Below are 19,119 nucleotides of genomic sequence, written 5' to 3' on the forward strand. Positions count from 1 at the left end.
CCTGCTGCTTATCCCTGTCAATGCTGCTGGCTGCAGGAGACAGCCCTGGAAATACCTGAGCTGAGAGGATCTGTTTGCAGGTCTTTACCTGCCCCCCAAAAAAGTGACACAAGACATTTGTGGCTTCAGCAGAAACCCATTTGTCATCACCAGACTGAAGGTTGGGCTGCAGCTGGATTCGTATTCACCTTTATTTTGACTCTGCTATTGGGTGTCATCACCAGACTGGAGTTTGAGCTGCAGCTGGATTCATATTCACCTTTATTTTGACTCTGCTTTTGTACATATCTTGATCCTGTGGCCAGCAAATTTCACCTGTGTGGGTTTTGGGTTAGAAGCCAGGTTGGTTTTACTTTTGGGAGCCTCCCAACAATGCTGGGAGTAAGGGGCAGGCATTGTGCCTTGGTGGCACCTTGTCACATCCCTTTTTGACACATCTGTCACTGCTGGACTTTTCACAGATGTTTCGTGGCATCTCCATTATTTCAGATTTACTTTTTCTATCAAACCAGCTCTGCCACCCTGTGCTTCCTGCAGGGTTGGGTTCATCTCCTGCCCTCTGTGGGGGTGTCCCTGCACAGGTGGCTCCTCCCTGAGCTGCTGTCACCAAGGGCTCTGTCCCTGAGGTGGCTCAGCCAGGCTCTGTGGCTGCCTGGGAGGGCAGAGTCACCTCCAGTGTCCAAGTGGGTGACTCACATGGCAAAGCCCAGTGACTCTGCACTGCCCTCCTGACTGGGACACTTCAGCACAGAAAATAGCCCATTCACTAAGAGCCTATATTTACCCAGCAGCTGCATCTGCTGAAGCTGCCAGAAGGAGCTAATCTTAGACACCAACCCAGCCAGTGATCTGTTAGAGACAGTTCACGGGAGAATTTGGGCTTTGCCCTCCTTTTCCAGGAGTTTTCCCTTCAGTTTTTGCTGCTCTGACAAGCCCAGGAGGTCTGAGCCCCCTGGTGCTGTCTCAACCAGCTCAGCCTTGCACTGAATCCCACTGTAGGATGGGATTTATCCACTCATCTGCTCTGATTATTATTATTATCTGCCCCTTCACAAAACTCTACCAAGAAGCCAAGAAAAGCAAATTTTTAAATGTAATTACGAATCCCACTTTACAGCCTTACACTGGACACTTTCTTGTTCAGCCTGACATGGCTGAAATTCCTTCATCCATCCTTTTTTTTTTTTTTTTGTAACATCTTGTAGGGGTGGGAGTGATCCTGCAGCACTGCATTCCCTTCAGGATGTATCTGTGCATCCTCACTGTTGTGGTTTAATCCCACACAGTTTCTCTCTCACTCACTCACTCCCCCTCACCCCATAAGGAGGAGAAACAGAAAGAAAAGGTAAACAGGTAAATCTGTGGAGATAAGAACAGTTGAACATTTGAAAGAAAACAATGATAATAATAATAATGACAAGGAGAGGAGAAAGAGCAACAGAGCCCAAGAGGAACAATGAGGCACAACAATTGCTCATCACACACTGGCTGATGCCCAGCCTGTCCCCAGACAGCAAACTGGCTCCCTTCTGGGTAATTTCCACAGTTTATATCCTGGGAATGTTGTTCTCTGGTATGGAATATCCCTCTGGCCAGCTCAGGTCAGCTCTCCTGGCCACGCTGCTTCCCAGCTTTTGGTGCAGCTCCTCCCTGGCAGAGTGTGAGAGATGGAAAATCCTTGACTCAGGGTGAGGATGACAGCAGGAGCCAAAATATCAGTGAGTTATCAGCATTATCCTCATCCTAAATCAGGAAAAACACAGCACTGCAGGAGGAAAATTGTGAGTGTTCACAGGGGTCTGAGGATGAGAGAAGAGATGAGGATCTGACTCCACGTTTCAGAAGGCTTGATTTATTATTTTATGATATATATTACATTAAAACTGTACTAAAAGAATAGAGGAAAAGGTTTAATCAGAAGGCTGGCTAAGAATAGAATAGAAAGGAATTATAACAAAAGCTTCTGTCTCGGATGGAGAGCCTGAGCCAGCTGACTGTGATTGGCCATTAATTAGAAACAACTCTATGAGACCAATCACAGATGCACCTTTGCATTCCACAGCAGCAGATAATCAATGTTTACATTTTGTTCCTGAGGCCTATCAGCTTCTCAGGAGAAAAAATCCCAAGGAAAGGATTTTTCCTAAAAGATGTCTGCGACAGAAAATTCACTCTCCCAGATGAAACCAGGTCCTCCACCCACTCCCATGTCCTGGGGGACTGTTGTTCACTTGGGGACACCTTTAATGACTGTGGGAATCCATTGGTGATTGGAAATCCCTGGCTGTGGCCCTGTCAGATCTGGGGCACAGTGCACCCAGCTCCTCTGGGAAGGGCTTCAGCTGAATTTTAGCAGTGGCACTCCATGGAGTGGGGGATAAGGAAGCAACACTCAGCTGGCAGTAGCACGAAAAGGAAAACAAGGCAGGGCTGAAGGGAGATTAAAGGCAGAGCAAGGGGGGGAGATCCCAGCTGGTGGCACAACAGCACAGGATTAAACCTGGGATGGCACAGAGCTGATGCAGAGAGGGCAGGGAGGGGGTGTCCAGCCCCAGATGTCAGGGAGCAAAAATTCCTGGACTTCGACCCAGTTCAAAGATCAGCATTGGGAGCTTGCTCCTGGCACAGATGAGCAGCACAGGATGATGGCAGCTCTGAAAACAGCTTGAGATTATTTCTCTGCTCTGTTGGTACCTCCCAGCTGCTGCTGGAACCACACCAGTGCAGAAGGGCTTCATACTGGTACAGCTCCCTCCCTCTTAGAGATAACCATGATGGCAATTTTTATAAATTTTACATCCCTGCCAGGGTAAGGGGCTGTGCAGCTTTAAACACGCCAAGAATAATGGCTAATATTTTTTCATAGGCTTAATTAAATCGTTAATTAAATCTGTGCCATCACTGAGTGTCAGACAGCCCAGAGGGTCCACAGCAAGAGATAAAACAGATTCACGTGCAAGTTTTACTATGGCTATAAATAATTAGAGCTACTCTGCTCGCTCATGTCTGTCAAAACTAATTTGCTTCTTTGTGAGCTCGGTGGGAATAGCTGGACATGGACTGGCCATTTCAGGGCCCAGGGGACTTCCTGGACATCCATGGGTAGGCAAGCAGGACACAAAAGCTGCTGGAGAGCTCAGCATCAGCTCCAGGCCAGGCAGGTTGTCCTGCTGTGCCTCCATCCAGAGGGGAGTGATGAACCAGAAGGCCTGAGCAGGAGACTCTCAGTTTACAAGAAGGTATTTGTGTTTAGATGTCTCAATCTGTGAGTTGAAGCCCACCACTGCATTTCCGTTATTTCTATCCAGCCTCACCAGGATGGATTTATTGGTGCCCAGTGCCCACAGACTGTGCCACTGGGGCCCATGTGCATGTTTGACAGAGTCACAGAACCAGTGAGGCTGGAAAAGAGCTCTGGGGTTGAGTCCAACCTGCGGTTGAACCAGACCATGGCCCAGTCTTTCCTTAATGCCTCCAGGGATGGAGACTCCACCACCTACTGCAGGGGAAAAAAGCCATTCCTCTCCCACCACCCTCAAATCTCCTGCTTTAGTGAAGATTTTAAAGAAACTTCCAGCTCAGATGGTGTATCCCACGCGGGGCTGTAAATAAACAGCGCTATCTCCATTTCCCACCTCTTTCCAGACCCCTGAAAAGTGACTCCAGAGGAGAACAAAGGACAAACTTGTACAAAGCAGGCCTGGGTTGGAGCTGGCTGGAGCTGGGGATGCCACAAAGCCCACACAAGACCTTCCCTTAGCACATCCATCCTTCCAGCTTTGACTTCATGGCCTATTCATAGCACAGCTAAAAGTCCAGCACTTTCAGAGCATTATCAGGAGGACGCCCCAGCCTTGCCACCCATGACCCAAACAGCAAATTGGGCTGTGAGATTCACCCAGAGCCCTCTTCCCAAACCCATGGTGTCACAGCAGCCAAACCTGCTGCTCTCCCTGCAGTGACTCACGAGCTGCCAGACCCTTCCTGAGTTCCTGGGGCTGGAATTACAGCTGTTCCCCCGGCCCCCCTCCCTTCCTCCTTGTCCAATGTGTCATATTAAAGGGTGATCGGCTTACACATGCTGCACTATGGATTCCCTAAGCCCTGCAGGGCTGTGTCTATATATAAAGCTGGAAGCTGAAGTGCACAGACAGCTGGGAGCGTAGAAAGGTTTCACACTCCCGGTGTGCCAGCGGTCTGGAAGCCCGTGAGGCTGAGAGCTCTGCTTTCTTTACTCAGGTTTAGGTACGGCCACCAATATTTATCCATAAAAGAAGGATTGGGGCAAAGAACGAGCGGTTATTCGCCACCATGGGTTTGCCTCTTGATCAAGTGGAGGAACTGCGTCTCTACCAGCAAACTCTTCTCCAGGACGGACTCAAAGACATGTTGGACCACAATAAGTTTCTGGACTGTGTCTTAAAAGTGAAAGGGAAGGAGTTTCCCTGCCACCGGCTGGTGCTGGCAGCCTGCAGCCCCTATTTCCGGGCCATGTTCCTCTCAGACATGGAAGAGAGCAAGAAGAGGGAGGTCAGCCTGGAAGATGTCGACCCGGACGTCATGGGCAAGATCCTGCACTACATCTACACCTCTGAGCTGGAGATCACCGAGCAGAACGTGCAGGACATCTTCTCCGTGGCCAACATGTTCCAGATCCCCTCCATCTTCACGGTGTGCGTGTCCTTCCTGCAGAAGAGGCTCTGCCTCAGCAACTGCCTGGCCATCTTCCGGCTGGGGCTGATGCTGGACTGTGCCCGGCTGGCCGTGGCCGCCCGCGACTTCATCTGCGACCGCTTCGCGCTGGTCTCCCGCGACGAGGAGTTCTACCAGCTCTCCCCCGATGAGCTGATCGCCGTCATCTCCAGCGACTCCCTCAACGTGGAGAAGGAGGAGAGCGTCTTCGAGGTGGTGATGAAGTGGGCGGGGGCCAAGGAGTGCGAGAGCCGGCAGAAGGCCCTGCCTGTCATCTTTGAGAGCGTCCGCTTCCGACTCATGCCCGGCGACTTCATCAGGGAGCACGTGGAGAAGCACGCCCTGGTCAAGTCCAGCCCCGAGCTGCTCAAGAAGCTGCAGATGGTGAAGGACGCCCAGAAAGGCAAGTTCACCGTGGTGAAGAAGAAGAAAGTGAAGAAGAGCAGTGAGAATCAGGCAAAGGAGGATGTTGTCAATGGAACTGTGGATGAAGGGGAGGATACGGAGGAGGATGCTCTCCCTGGGATCTTGAATGACACCATGCGCTTTGGGATGTTCCTCCAGGACCTTATTTTCATGGTGAGTGACAGTGGAGCAGTGGCCTATGACCCCAATGCCAACGAGTGCTATTTTGCCTCCCTGTCTACTCAAATCCCAAAGAACCACGTCAGTCTGGTGACCAAAGAGAATCAGATCTTCATTGTCGGAGGACTGTACTACAACGAGGACAACAAAGAGGATCCCATGAGCTCCTACTTCCTACAGGTACTACCTTTATCTTTCTTTTGTTTCTTTGACCACTTGGGAACATCACCAAGCTTTAGCTCCCATAATATTTGTTGCCATGTGATGTTAAAGTTGTAAATGAAGGAGAATGATCTGAGTTGCTTTTCTGGAGATTTTTCTCCCTTTATTTTTAAGGATGACGCTACAAGAGGTTGTTGTGGTAGTTGAGGAAGAAGGTTTGAAGGAGTAAGAAACAGGGATGAGCCTTCCTAATCCAAATCCAGAGGAGAGGATTGTTTAGAACAGTTAATTTGGCCCAGGCCTGGCTGCCACAGGGTTCACAAACTGGGAGGTTTGTGGCATCAGACCCACGAACCCAAAGGTTCTGCTTTGCATCCCCTGCCTTCCCTGGTTGTGAACCCCAGGAAAAGCCAAGGGTGATGCTGCCAGGTGCTGAAAAAGGAGCAGCAGCAGCTGCAGCCACAGAGCAAACACCCCAAGGACACAGGGCATGTCCCTGCTCCCCAACACTGCCCCATTCCCTGCTCCTGCCCCTGGAGTTGGGCTTGGGCCAGCTCAGAGCCTCAACCACTTCCATCCTGAGAGGGGAAAACCACCTCAAGCTGTCTTTGGGGATACCCTCAGGGAAAGGGGCTGTTCTAACTCAGCAATGACCCAACTGTGGCTGGATTGAGCTGTGCAGGCAATCTGAGCCCCAGCCTGGGCTGCAGCCCAGATTTCTTTCCCTGCAGACAGCTAACACAAGGCGCCTGCCCTTCCTCCTGACCCCAAGGAATCCAGTAAATCCTCTATTCTTCCTCCCATACCCAGAAATCCTTTTTTTTTGTTCCTCTCCATGCCTCAAATCTTCTGGGAAGAAACAATAACATGTCTCAGGCTCGCATCTTCTGGGAAAAACAATAACATCTCCAGGCAGAAAGGATAAAATGAGGGTGGCTGCCAAGCCGAGACACAGAGCCCTGATCCCTGCCTTGACTCATTGCCCTCATCAGTGGGGCTGCACATCCTGCAGGGACCAGGCTTGTCCTCACCTGGAAAGGGGCAGGGGGTTGTGCAGGCCAGGTGAAGCCCAGGGAATGAGAAGCCAGGAGGAAGAAAACTCCAGCCCTATAGAGCAGGAGGGAGTGGGAAAGCTGAGGAAGTGCTGGGAGTGTCCTGTTTGAGAGACAGCCTGTCACAGTGCACAGTCCATGAGGTGTGGGCAGCCCCATCAGTTACCTGTGAAGAGCAGGGCAATGCATTCAGCCAAACCTGTGCCTAAAGATCAATCTTGCCAACAGAGGAGGAGCAGGGTCCAGAGAGGTCACAGAACCTCCACAGAATGATAGGGGAGGCCATTCTATGGAATCTTGAGAAGGACCTTGAAGATCAACAAGCTCCAAACCCTTGACAAGGTACAGGGGGTTGTGCAGGCCAGGTGAAGCCCAGGGAATGAGAAACCAGGAGGAGGAAACCCCAGCCCTATAGAGCAGGAGGGAATGGGAAAGCTGAGGAAGTCTAGGGGTGTCCTGTTTGAGAGACAGCCTGTCACAGTGCACAGTCCAGGATGACAGTGGTGTGGGCAGCCCCATCAGTGAAGAGCAGGGCAAGGCATTCAGCCAAACCTGTGCCTAAGGATCAATCTTCCCAGCAGAGGAAGAACAGGGTCCAGAGAGGTCACAGAACTTCCACAGAACCACAGAATGGCTTGGGAGGGCATTCTATGGAATCTTGAGAGGGACCTTGAAGATCTCCCAGCTCCAAGCCCCTGCCATGAGCAGGGACACCTCCCACCAGACCAGGCTGCTCAGAGCTCCATCCAGCTTGGCCTTGAACACTTCCAGAGGTGGGGCAGCATCCTTGGAAACATTTAATATTTGACTGCACAAAGCCCTGGGAAACTGCTCTAACTCTCAACCTGTCGCCCTTTGAACACGTGGGTTGGATGAAAAACCTTTGGTGGTCCTTCCCCCCAAAGTACTCCATGATTATAAGCTGCAAACAGCAAGATTTCTCTATTCAGCTCCCAGTTTGCCACAAATGCCCTGAGCATCGTGAGGCCACTTTCAGCTCTTCCCCACAAGAATCTCTTCACACATCACCATATCACCCATGCTTGGGAGAATCATGCAAACCCTGGGACTGGACAGTGCCATCAGTTTGCAATGTTTAATTTATTGTATCAGTGTCATTATGTAGCTCACAGTTGCTGTATGAACAAGAGGGGGTTTGAGCCCTTTTTTCAGCTCAAATGACACATTCAGACATGCAGCTCTATGACAAGCCACTGTGCCACAGCTCCCTACACCTTCTGAGTCTTTCTATCCCCCCCAATTTCACATTCCCCCTGCTGAAGCCAGGTGCATTAGGTCAGGGATAATTTAGATTTAAGGACAGGCACCAAAATATAAAAATGCTGATAAATCCCAGGGGCCTTGCAGATTTTGGCAGGAGTAAAATGATTCCATTGACATTTCAGATGGCAAAGGGTATCCTTTCTTTGTCACTTGCAAGATTTATGACTCGAAAACAATGCTGAATCCATCAAGAGGCAGGAACTACCCCGATGACTGAGCTGCTCAGGGTTGCACTATAAATAACACATGTGTGGAGCACAGCTTACAAAGGGACAAAAACCACAGGCACCCAGCTGAGGGCGAGCCTTTGGAGCCAACCCATCAGGCTGGGGCTCCTTGGCCTGAGCCCATGGCAAACAATGCTCCAGGCAGTGCTGCGTCACAGCTCCATCCTGAGTCCCACAAAACCGGCTGCAAGACATCCCTCCCTCCTCTATCAAGGTATAATAATTTTCTTTTCCTCAATTCCCATTAAGCCACTGTGCTCAGAGTCTTCAGTGTAAGAATTTTTCTTTATTTAAAACTTTGTTTTTGGGTGGGAGACGAGGCAATGCCTTGATCTACAGATATCCAAGGATTTGGTGATCTGATCCAGCAGCTTGCTCTGGCACACTTTATCTGTGTAGCCAACATTGCTGGCAGCACCCTGTCACCTGGCAGAGATGGAAAATGCCAGGATGAAGTACTGTGAGGTGTTCCACGCGTGAATAGGCTCAGGAAAATTTCTAGGATTGAAATGCTTCCATTCCTCCAGTCCCAGGAGCCATCCATTGTAAGTGCAGCAAGAAGTCCTTCACCCAAAGATGACCAAGCTTGTTCCAAGGTAGAAAAGGAAATTTAGGAGAGAGTTTATCACTTCACAGCTCCCTGAAAGGAGGCTGGAGCAGGTGGGGTTGGCCTCTTCTCCCAGGCAAACAGGGACAGGATGAGAGGCAAGGCCTCAGGCTGCACCAAGGGAGGTTCAGGTTGGACATCATGGAGAATTATTTTACTGAAAAGGGTGGTCAGGCATTGAGATGGGCTGCCCAGGGATGTGGTGGAGTCACCATCCCTGGAGGTGTTTAAGAAATGGCCTGATGTGGCACTCAGTGCCATGGAATTGACAAGGAGGTGACTGGTCAAAGGTTGGGCCCAATGATCCCAGAGGCATTTCCCAGCTTTAATGTGATTCTGTAAGGTCCAGGCTTTGATGAGAAGAGCAGAAAGTGTTGCTGCAGACCCATCTCAGCTCTTGTGCTATGTCATAAAGGGTTTATCATACAAATTGTGCCTTGGGTTTGCTCTCAGGTCTCCCATCCTGCTCAGGCTGACAAAGGCACAGGCACAGGAGCATTGCAGGGAGTGCTGCTGAAGTGACCAAGCTGCACATGGGAACACACTTTGTCCTCCACCTCTGGACCCTGATTTTTGCTGATCAAAAGGACACACACTAATGACCATTTGTTCCTTTCCAGTACGACCACCTGGATGCAGACTGGCTGGGGATGCCCCCCCTGCCCTCCCCTCGCTGCCTCTTTGGCCTGGGGGAGGCAGAAAACTCAATTTTTGTGGTTGGAGGGAAGGAGCTGAAGGAGGGAGAGAAGACCTTGGATTCAGTGCTGTGCTACGACCGCCTGTGAGTGTCCAGTGTGAGCGTGGGGTGGTGGGGGGTAGAGGAGAAATGGAGCAGCTGCCAGAGGTTAAAATATTTGGGAGAAGGGCTTGAACTCTGTATGAGGATGCTGGGAATGCCCTCAAGCTGTGCCCTGGGGCTCTGAGCTGTCTCCTTCCATCTGCTCCCTTACTGAACCTCCTGGAGAGGGAAGCCTTTATGGGGATATTTTGTTTTCTGGGATTGGTATTAGTAGACGTTCATGTGAGACATGTACAGAGGTGTTTTTTGCTTCTGCTGAATCTCCTGCTCTTGCCCATTGATTAAAGGATCAGTGGCATTCACTGTGGTCTCTCCAAAAGAGGTTTGAACAGAAAAGCTTGTTTCTAAATTTTTCAGATGTGTCACAGAATGGCTCATCCTGATTGAAATCAGGCTTAATATCCAATTATTTTTGGACAATGGGCTCTGACCCATGCTAGCTCATGAGCTTTATTAAAAGGCACCATCCTGTTCTTCTCTCAGGAGACAGAAACTTCCAAAGAGACAGAGCAGCAGGCACCAACAAGCCTTTGCTTGGTCTATATTTATATGTGTGAGCCTCCAAGTCTGTTTTATAGGCAGAGATTTGAAATCAGTTCCATTCCCACAGAGAAGGGCATTTTTCTGCCCCTGCAGACTCTGGGAAAGAATTTGTCTGTCCCCACTAAGTGTTTGCGGGTGGTTTGAATGTCAGTTTGAAACTGGTAGAGATGTGATCAGCACCACTCTATCTCTGGTTTAATTTGGTTGATATTATTCTGATTGAACATGAGCCAGCCATGTGCCCAGCTGGCCAAGAGGGCCAGTGGATTGTGTCCGTCCGTCCATCCATCCATCCATCCATCCATCCATCCATCCATCCATCCATCCATCCCCCATCCATCCATCCATCATCCATCCATCCATCCATCCATCCATCCATCCATCCATCCATCATCCATCCATCCATCCATCCATCCATCCATCCATCCATCCATCCATCCATCATCCATCCATCCATCCATCCATCCATCCATCCATCCATCCATCCATCATCCATCCATCCATCCATCCATCCATCCATCCATCCATCCATCCATCATCCATCCATCATCCATCCATCATCCATCCATCCATCATCCATCCATCATCCATCCATCCATCCATCCATCCATCCATCCATCCATCCATCCATCCATCTCCATCCATCCATCCATCATCCATCCATCCATCCATCCATCCATCCATCCATCATCCATCCATCCATCCATCCATCCATCCATCCATCCATCATCCATCCATCATCCATCCATCCATCCATCCATCCATCCATCCATCCATCCATCCATCATCCATCCATCCATCCATCCATCCATCCATCCATCCATCCATCCATCCCTCATCCATCCATCCATCCATCCATCCATCCATCCATCCATCCATCCATCCATCATCCATCCATCCATCCATCCATCCATCCATCCATCCATCCATCCCAGATGTACCAGCAGGACCAGGGAAATGTTTATTCCTTTCTGCTGGGCACTGTGAGGCTGCACCTCAAATCCTGCATCCAGTTTTGGGCCTCTCATGACAAGAAGGACATTGAGGAGCTGGAGTGACCCCCAAGAAGGGAACAGAGCTGAGGAAGGGTCTGGAGCACCAGGAGCAGCTGAAAGAACTGAGGGGACTCAGCTTGGAGGAAAAGAGGTTCAAGGGGTCATTACTGCTTCCTATCCCTACCTGAAGACCTCAAGAAAATAATGGATATTAGCATAAATACTCTGCTTATTTTACTGTCACCCATTCTTAGGATAATCATTAATATTTTTAGGATCATTCTTATTATTTTTAGGATCATTATTATTATTTTTAGGATTATTAGACATTTATTTTCTGAGCCTGCCCTATTGCAGACCTTGTGATTCTGAGACTTAGTCCAACCCTGTGCTCACCTCTAGGTCTGGGAAATGCCATGTCCTCTAGGTGCCATCCAGCAAGCTACAAATCCTTTTGCTTCCCACCTTTTTCTGACCCATATTTTTATTTCCCATATTTTTCTTTCCCATCTTTTCCAGGTCCTTCAAGTGGGGTGAGGCTGATCCCCTTCCCTACTCAGTCTATGGCCACGCAGTGGTATCACACAAGGATCTTGTCTACGTCATTGGGGGCAAAGGAAGTGACAAGTAAGTAAAAAAGCAAGGGGGAATCAAGGAGCCAATCCCCCAAACCAGTGGGAGTGCAGAGCAGGTACCTCCTCAGCCTGGTTCAAGGAGGGCTGGATGGGATGGGAGATGTAGATCCTCCCCTCTCTGCTCACTTTGCAGCCCTTTCCAAAACCTTAGGAGGCCAACAGGGACATCAGGAAGATGATGGCAGTGTCCTTACAGGAGAGAGAATGCATTGCCCCATCCCTGGAAGCAGGCTGGAGGGGGCTTTGAGGGAAACTGCTCCAGTGGAAGGTGGCCCTGCCCATGGGGGTCGGAATGAGATGCTCTTTAAAGATCCTTCCAAATCAAACCACAAAGAAATAAATGTCACTAAGACTAGGAGACGCACTGAAGAGCAAGAAGCCCCTTCACTTTTAGGGTGTCCTGTCTTGTGGAGCAGAGTGGTCACCATAGCCAAATCCAGACGTGTATTTGCAACAGGAGGGAAAAACCTGATCCACCCTGACCCCATCCCGCCCTCGTGCAGGAGATGAGCTCAGCAGGAAAAGCCTCTCTCAGGAGCATCACAGTGGCTGCCCTGCAGGGCACAGATGTGGCTGTTTGCACAGCAAACATCCCACAATCCAGCAAGGGTTGGTCCTGCTCAGGATGGGTTATGGTCTGAAAGGTGTGAACATCCCCACACGGCCCACCTGGCCACAGGAACATCACTGAGGATGTTCTGCAGCATCACAGTGGATGAGGAGCAATAAATCAATGCCTTGGTGGCTGTGAGAGGTCCTAAGGGGCTGCCTGGACCTGTATCCAGGTGTGTGAGCACCAAGCTGAGCTCTCAGGATTCCTGAACAAAGATACAGCAGGAGGGGACATGTAACACACAGCAGGAGGGGATGTGTTGAACACACAGGTGGTGACCCCAGGCAGGGACATCCTTGGGTTCACACCCAACAAATGGGGTGTGTTCCTCCCCTCATGCCAATGTGAAGGAGCAAAATTCTCCCTAGATGTCGGGATCTTTAGCTTGTCAGAGTGACCCCAGGAAAAGTTGGAAAATCTCTTTTCCCAGCCTGGCGCTTGAAGAAGGAGTCAGGGCTCTTCATTTCTCGGTCTCAAGGTTGTTTATTGTTCCTTATCTATAAAAAATTTTCTCCTGCCCTGCCGAGGTCCGTCCAGCAGGACAGTTCCAGGCACTCTGCCTGCCCCAGGGCACTGTTATGTCTTTATACTAAAAACTACGTGTACAATATTTACAGTTACTTTCCAATACCTATCACCTATGTTAGACAGTGAGTTTCTACTCTAAACCAATCTGTAAGCGCCAACATCACAGCAGAAGACGGAGGCCAAGAAGAAGAAGGAGAAAGGCTGGACACACCCAGTTCCCTCCATCTTGCCTCCTGAACCCCCCTACCAGAAACTCTAAAATCTACTTTTCCACCCCGTGATAACTTCACTATTATTCTACTTAATTTGTCATGGCTTGCAGATCTTCATCTAAGGTTAGTAACTTGCTCCACGGGTCATAATCAAACCCACAGGTGCTTTGGGCTCTGTGCCAGGGTCCCTGAGCCCCCTGGCAGGGGTCTGGGCTGCTCAGGACAGACAGAGGGATGTCCTGGGTCCTGACACCTAGAGACTCCACCTTCTTTCCAGCAGACACCTCCAAACCTCTGCAGGGCAAAACCACCCCTTGGCAAGCAATCAAGGCTCCTTTTCCCTCTCCTTTTCCTCCAGGAAGTGCCTGAAGAAGATGTGTGTCTACAACCCAGCCAAGTTTGAGTGGAAGGAAATGGCTCCCATGAAAACTGCCCGCTCCCTGTTCGGGGCCACCGTGCACAAGGACAAAATCTACGTGGCAGCTGGTGTCACCGACTCTGGTTTGACCAACTCTGTGGAGGTCTATGACATTGCCACCAACAAGTATGTCCTGAGTTGTGGTTACACCAGGAGTAGGTGCAGGTGTAGGCTCAGCAAGTTCCAACCATCCTGGAGTTTGTTTGTGGCTCCTGATGTCAGTTCCTCCAGTTTACACACCCATGGGAGGGGAGTTGGAGCTGGATAATCTTTAAGGTCTCTTCCAACCCAAGCCATTCTAGGGTTCTGTGGTTCTTCAGAGAGCTGGGCATCACCAAAGCCACTGTGGTTGGGCTGGGGATCATCTCAGGCTCATCCTTAAAGTGGTTTCACCCACTGTGCCATCCTTGGGTTCCTTGGGGCTTCGCTCAACACAATGAACCCTCTGAGTTTGGGGGGATACCTGGATACAGGTCCTGGCAGCTGCTGCCCCAGCACTGGGACAAACTAATTTATTTATTTGGGCATGCACCCAAAGCAAAATGAAGATGAACAATGATGATGGGAGCAGTTTCCCTGAAAACAGCCAGGGTATGGTCCCATCCCACCTAGACCTGCACAGCTGGATCTGTCCCTGGTGAGCTCAGCTGTTGAATCCTGATTGAGGCCATCCTCAGCGTGGGGGTGGCCAGGACTTTGCTCTAACTTTGAGGAACGTTTGAAGGAGCTGGGGTTGTTTAGCCTGGAGGATGCTCAGGGGTGACCTTATTGCTCCCCACACCTTCCTGAAGGGAGGCTGCAGACAGGTGGGGTTGGTCTCTGACAGAACCAGAGGACAGTCTCCCGGTATGTCAGGGAAGGTACAGGTTGGATATTAGGAAGAAATTTTTCACCAAAAGAATAATGAAGTACTGGAATGCTCTTCCCAGGGAGGTGGTGGAATCACCATCTCTGGATGTGTTTAACAAAAGACTGGGCATGGCACTTGGTGCTAGAGTCTAGTTGAGGTGTTAGGGCATGGGTTGGGCTCGATGATCTTGGAGGTCTCTTCCAACCTCATTATTCTGTGATTCTGTGATGATTCTGTGATGAACCTGTCCCCTCTCTCCCGTGGCAGGTGGGACACCTTCCCTGAGTTCCCCCAGGAGCGCAGCTCTGCCAGCCTGGTCAGCCTCTCTGGGGTGCTCTACCTGCTCGGGGGCTTCGCCACGGTGGAGACCGAGTCGGGAGAGCTGGTGCCAACGGAGCTCAACGACGTCTGGAGGTGACAAACCTTCCCAGGGCTGTCCCAGGGAGCATGGAAGGGATGTTAGTGATGAAATAGATCATTTCTGTATGTTTTTATGCTGTCAGTGTGAGATGGAGGTTGCAGGCTTCAGGCTCAGCACTCAGTGTCTGGGAATTTTGCCCTGTGCCATGCTGGAGGGCACATTGGTGCTTCAGTGATCTCTCGCAGCCTCACGCAGCAACAGACCAGGGAAAACTTGCTCCTTTGGCTTTGTTGTGCATTGACATTTTGCCTGGAGCTGGTTCCAGACTCTCCTTTGGTGTGGAGCAGCATCTGTGCAATGCTTCCTCTCCCTGGGAACAGCCAGTGCTCGGGCTGGGAAGCAGAGTCTGGGTTAGGAAGCAGAGAATCTGGGTTGGGAAGCAGAGTTTGGGCTGGGAAGCAGAGAATCTGGGTTAGGAAGCAGGGAATCTGGGTTGGGAAGCAGAAAGTCTGGGCTGAGAAGCAGATAGTCTGGGTTAGGAAGCAGAGTTTGAGTTAGGAAGCAGAAAATCTGGGTTGGGAAGCAGATAGTCTGGGTTGGGAAGCAGAGCTTGAGTTAGGAAGCAGAAAATCTGGGTTGGGAAGCAGATAGGCTGGGTTGGGAAGCAGAGTCTGAGTTGGGAAGCAGATAGTCTGTGTTGGGAAGCAGAGTCTGGGTTGGGAAGCAGATAGTCTGGGTTGAGAAGCAGATAGTCTGGATTAGGAATCAGATAGTCTTACATGCAAGAGGGGTGGGCAGAAAGCACTTTAGTGACAACTGCTAGTGCAGCACTGGCTGCCCCTGTCCCTCAATTCAGTGCTCTGGCACCCTCAGCAGGATCCTGCTGTCCTTCACCATGGATGTTTCACCTTGGTGCCATCAACCCAACTCCCAGAAGAAAAATATCCCCTCCCCTGCAGGACCACGTGCTGATATCCACATCCCCCAAAGCAGGGCAGGAATTCACACGAATTCTTGTGGCCAAGTAACTCCTGTGGGCTGCCACCCCTACGGAGAGCAGCTGGAGGGAGGGAGAGGAGCCCTTTCCTCACCATTATCTGCCTGTCTCTCCCCAGGTACGATGAGGAGCACAAGAAGTGGGAAGGGGTTCTGCGGGAGATCCAGTACGCCTCCGGCGCCACGTTCCTGCCCGTGCGCCTCAACGTCCTGCGCCTCACCAAGATGTGATCGGGAGAGATTGCTCCTCTTTCCACGGGCTGCTGGGGCAAGGAGGGGTGGGGAGATGCTTCTCAGACATGGGGCATCTAGACACTGCCCAGGACATTGCATCTGTGATTGGTAACTTTTTGGATAAGTGGGGAAGAGGGGAGAGTGTCTGGAAAACCTCCTGGGAATTTGAAGGGGCTCACAAGGTAATTAAAGAGGGGATCTGGAGCCTGCAAGGAGCTGGGGAAGGCTGAGAAGCACAGAAAAATTAGTTATTCAGTCTCAGGAGACGGGACAAATAGATTATACATTTTTTAGCTTATTTCTCCATGTTTTTTCCCATCTTTTCAACTGCTTTTGGACCTCTCCAACAATCAGCAGATGCAGAAAGTGGGGACTAAGATGACATTCCCCAGGGAAAGGCATCCACAGAGTATTTCCCAGCCTAAGGTGTCTGTGAGGACAGTGTTCCTTGGACAGGAGAAGGAAGGGTTAAAGTCAAGTGGCGCAGGAGAGACCTGATGAGTTCCTGAGTGAAGAGGGCTGTTGGGATGAGACAGGCAAAAGAAAAGATCATGTGAGCAGCAGAAGCACTTTGGACGTTGTAATAAAAAAGAAAATTATTTTAGTTCTTTGCCTCCAGCTTGACTTTGCAGTGATGAGAGGCTGCGAGTTGAGTCTCAGGAAAGGAGGAGTCATGGAAGTTGTAGGGTGGGAAGGAAGAGGGATGGACAGAGGATGCCATGTGTGGTCACTTCCAGCCTTTTGGGCTCCTCATCTTCAATCACAGATCACAATGTCCTCACCTATGGACGGACAAATGCTGGTTTTTAGGGAAAGGTTTTATATTTTTGCTGGTTTTCTTATTTTTCATGTTCAGATTTTTTTTAAAGAGTATTTAACTTTGCTAAGATCTCAGATGTGTTTGGCTCAAAGAGAGCTTCTGACTGAAGAAAAATGTGTATTTATTTAAAAGTTGTCAATAATGAAGTTTTGATTCAGACGTGACTGTACTGGCAGCAGGAAAAAAGATCTGTTAGGGCAAAAATCTCCTGATGCCCACACCATCTGACCAGGGGCTTATTTAAAAATAAATAAATAAATGAAATAAATAATTTCCAAAAGAAATCCCCTGTGTCTGCACATTGATAAAGCTGAAACTGATCCTTCACAGCAACCAAAAACAAGGACTGAGCACAAGTTGTGATGGGCACGTGCAGCAAAACAGGCTCATGGAGAGCCCCATCTTTTCTTATTTTCCCCCATTTGAGAGCTGAAATTTTAGGATCTGTGTCCTTACGGTTCTTCCCTATGGATGTCACAACCAGGAGTTTACCCAGACCTAGAAGGAAGCTGGATGCCTGCACTGACAGGGTGAGAAGAAACGGCCTCAAACTGTGCCAGGGGAGGTTTAGATTGGATATTAGGATGAGTTTTTTAATGGAAAGGATTGTAAAGCATTGGAAAAGGCAGTGGAGTTCCAGTGATGGAGTCACCATCCCTGGAAGTGTTCAAAAAAAATGTGGATATGGCACTTAGGGACATGGTTTAGTGATGAACAGGGTGGTGGTGCTGGGTTGGACTCAATGAGATTAAAGGTCTTTTCCAACCTTTCAATTCTATGAATTCAATTCTTCCAACAATTCTATGATTCTTCCAACAATTCTATGATTCTGTGACATCATAGTACTATTAACAGGGGTGATAATCAATAATAATTCAAAAAAAAGAGCAAAAATAAACCTTGCAAAACAATTTTCTCAAAGTGGTATGAAAATTCTGGTATCACAAATCTAGGTCAAAATGCAGTTGTGGAGAAACTCAAATATGTTTGGAAGAAAAAAGAATTCAAGGGAAGTAAAGAAACCAGAGTCTTGTCCTGGTTTCATTTGAAGGATTTAGGAAGTTACAGGATAAGCGCCTTAGAGGACAATCACATCAGAACAGTAATGAAATATTTCAAAAGAAAAAGAAATCCAAGGTGACTGGCTGTCACAAAGTAGCTTAAAAAAAAAAAAGGAACAAAAATCTTTGAAACAATCAAATGTGTGAAAAAGGCACAGAAAAGAAATAAACACCTTCTGCCTAGTTCTGCAGAAATTCATGTAGACAATTCCCAAGCTAATTAAAGATGACTCTTCCAAATAGCTTGTGGCAGAAAAAAAGAGAAAAATTCAGAAAAAAAGATTAAAAAAAAAATCCCTGCATAGAGTAACTATTTTAAAAAGTCATTTATTGCAGTGTCAGGGTCTCACCTCCTGCCTCCAGCAACACCAACCCTGGAATTGTTCAAGGAATGAGTGGAAGTTGCAGTCAGTGCTCTGGTCTGGCTGGCAAGGTGGTGACTGGTGAAAGGCTGATTCAGTGATCTTGAAGGTATTTGGAAAATACCTTAATGATTCTGTGATTCTGCGACCTTTGCTTCAGCTCTTCTTGCTGAATGCAGGCTGGGAAGTTGCTGATGATCCTGACAGAGGTTTAATCCCCACTCACCTCCTGCCACACTTCTTGGCTCTCCTGGAGGAATTCTGGGTTTTGAGAAGCCAGCAGGAGAATGTTGCTGATTTTCCACCAGTTGTTGTGATGTGGTCACTGATAAAGGTTCAAGATGTTTCAGATAAACTGGAGTTGAGTGTTCATGTGTGGTTCACATCCATTATAAAGCTGTGGAGAAGCCACCACTGGCACAGGGCAGGAAACTATAAAAGGAAAAATGGTTGTTGTATAAAAATATCCAGAAGAACTTGAAATATCCCACTGCTTGAACAACAAGAAGCAAATCTCAGCACATGCTGGTCCGAGGAAGGAGGCAAAGCTGGACATCACCAAGTGAAGGTGTGGCCTGGGGATGTTCCTCCACATCTCCAAGAGGCTGTGTCAGTTTAAAGGCCATGACAGATAAGAAATGCCACCAGAGAGACATCACTCTTCCCTGCTGCCTGGTGTTGTCCTGGCTCAGATGCAACAGCTTCAGAGGCACAGGTCCCCCTACAGACAATGACAGTGGCAAAGACTGCATCCAAAGGGTGAGGGAAATCCATCTCTTCTTCCATTATCTTCCCAATATATCCCAAATATCCACGCTGATATTGTGGGTGAGGCTCCTTCTGCTCCATTTTAAATTAATAAAGGCATTGGGTGCTTTTGGATGAGCTCCTTGGTTTCTCCTCTGCCAAGAGAGATCAGAGAACCCCTGCCTAAGAGTTCACACCAACCTGATGGAGCCAGTAGGATTAGGTGCTCAGTCCTTACCCCGGGGCTGTAAGCACTGAATTCCTTCTTCTATCCACTCATCACCCTTCCCTGAAAAGCTCTTTTTTTGTTGGCCCCACAACAGTCTCACACACATT

At 49.1% G+C, this 19,119-nt stretch overlaps 1 protein-coding gene across 1 annotated transcript; it reads left to right on the top strand.

Annotated features, from left to right (window-relative positions):
- Nucleotides 1-4,155: 4,155 nt before the first annotated feature.
- Nucleotides 4,156-16,897, top strand: KLHL40 (kelch like family member 40). Its single transcript, XM_063171679.1, has 6 exons — nt 4,156-5,457; nt 9,230-9,390; nt 11,466-11,573; nt 13,293-13,478; nt 14,470-14,616; nt 15,679-16,897. The coding sequence occupies exons 1-6, from the start codon at nt 4,312-4,314 to the stop codon at nt 15,788-15,790; spliced, it is 1,860 nt and encodes a 619-aa protein (XP_063027749.1). The 5' UTR covers nt 4,156-4,311; the 3' UTR covers nt 15,791-16,897.
- The last annotated feature ends 2,222 nt before the right edge of the window (nt 16,898-19,119 follow it).

The sequence above is a fragment of the Melospiza melodia genome, chromosome 1 (assembly GCF_035770615.1).
Source record: "Melospiza melodia melodia isolate bMelMel2 chromosome 1, bMelMel2.pri, whole genome shotgun sequence".
In the NCBI taxonomy this organism is placed as follows: domain Eukaryota; kingdom Metazoa; phylum Chordata; class Aves; order Passeriformes; family Passerellidae; genus Melospiza; species Melospiza melodia.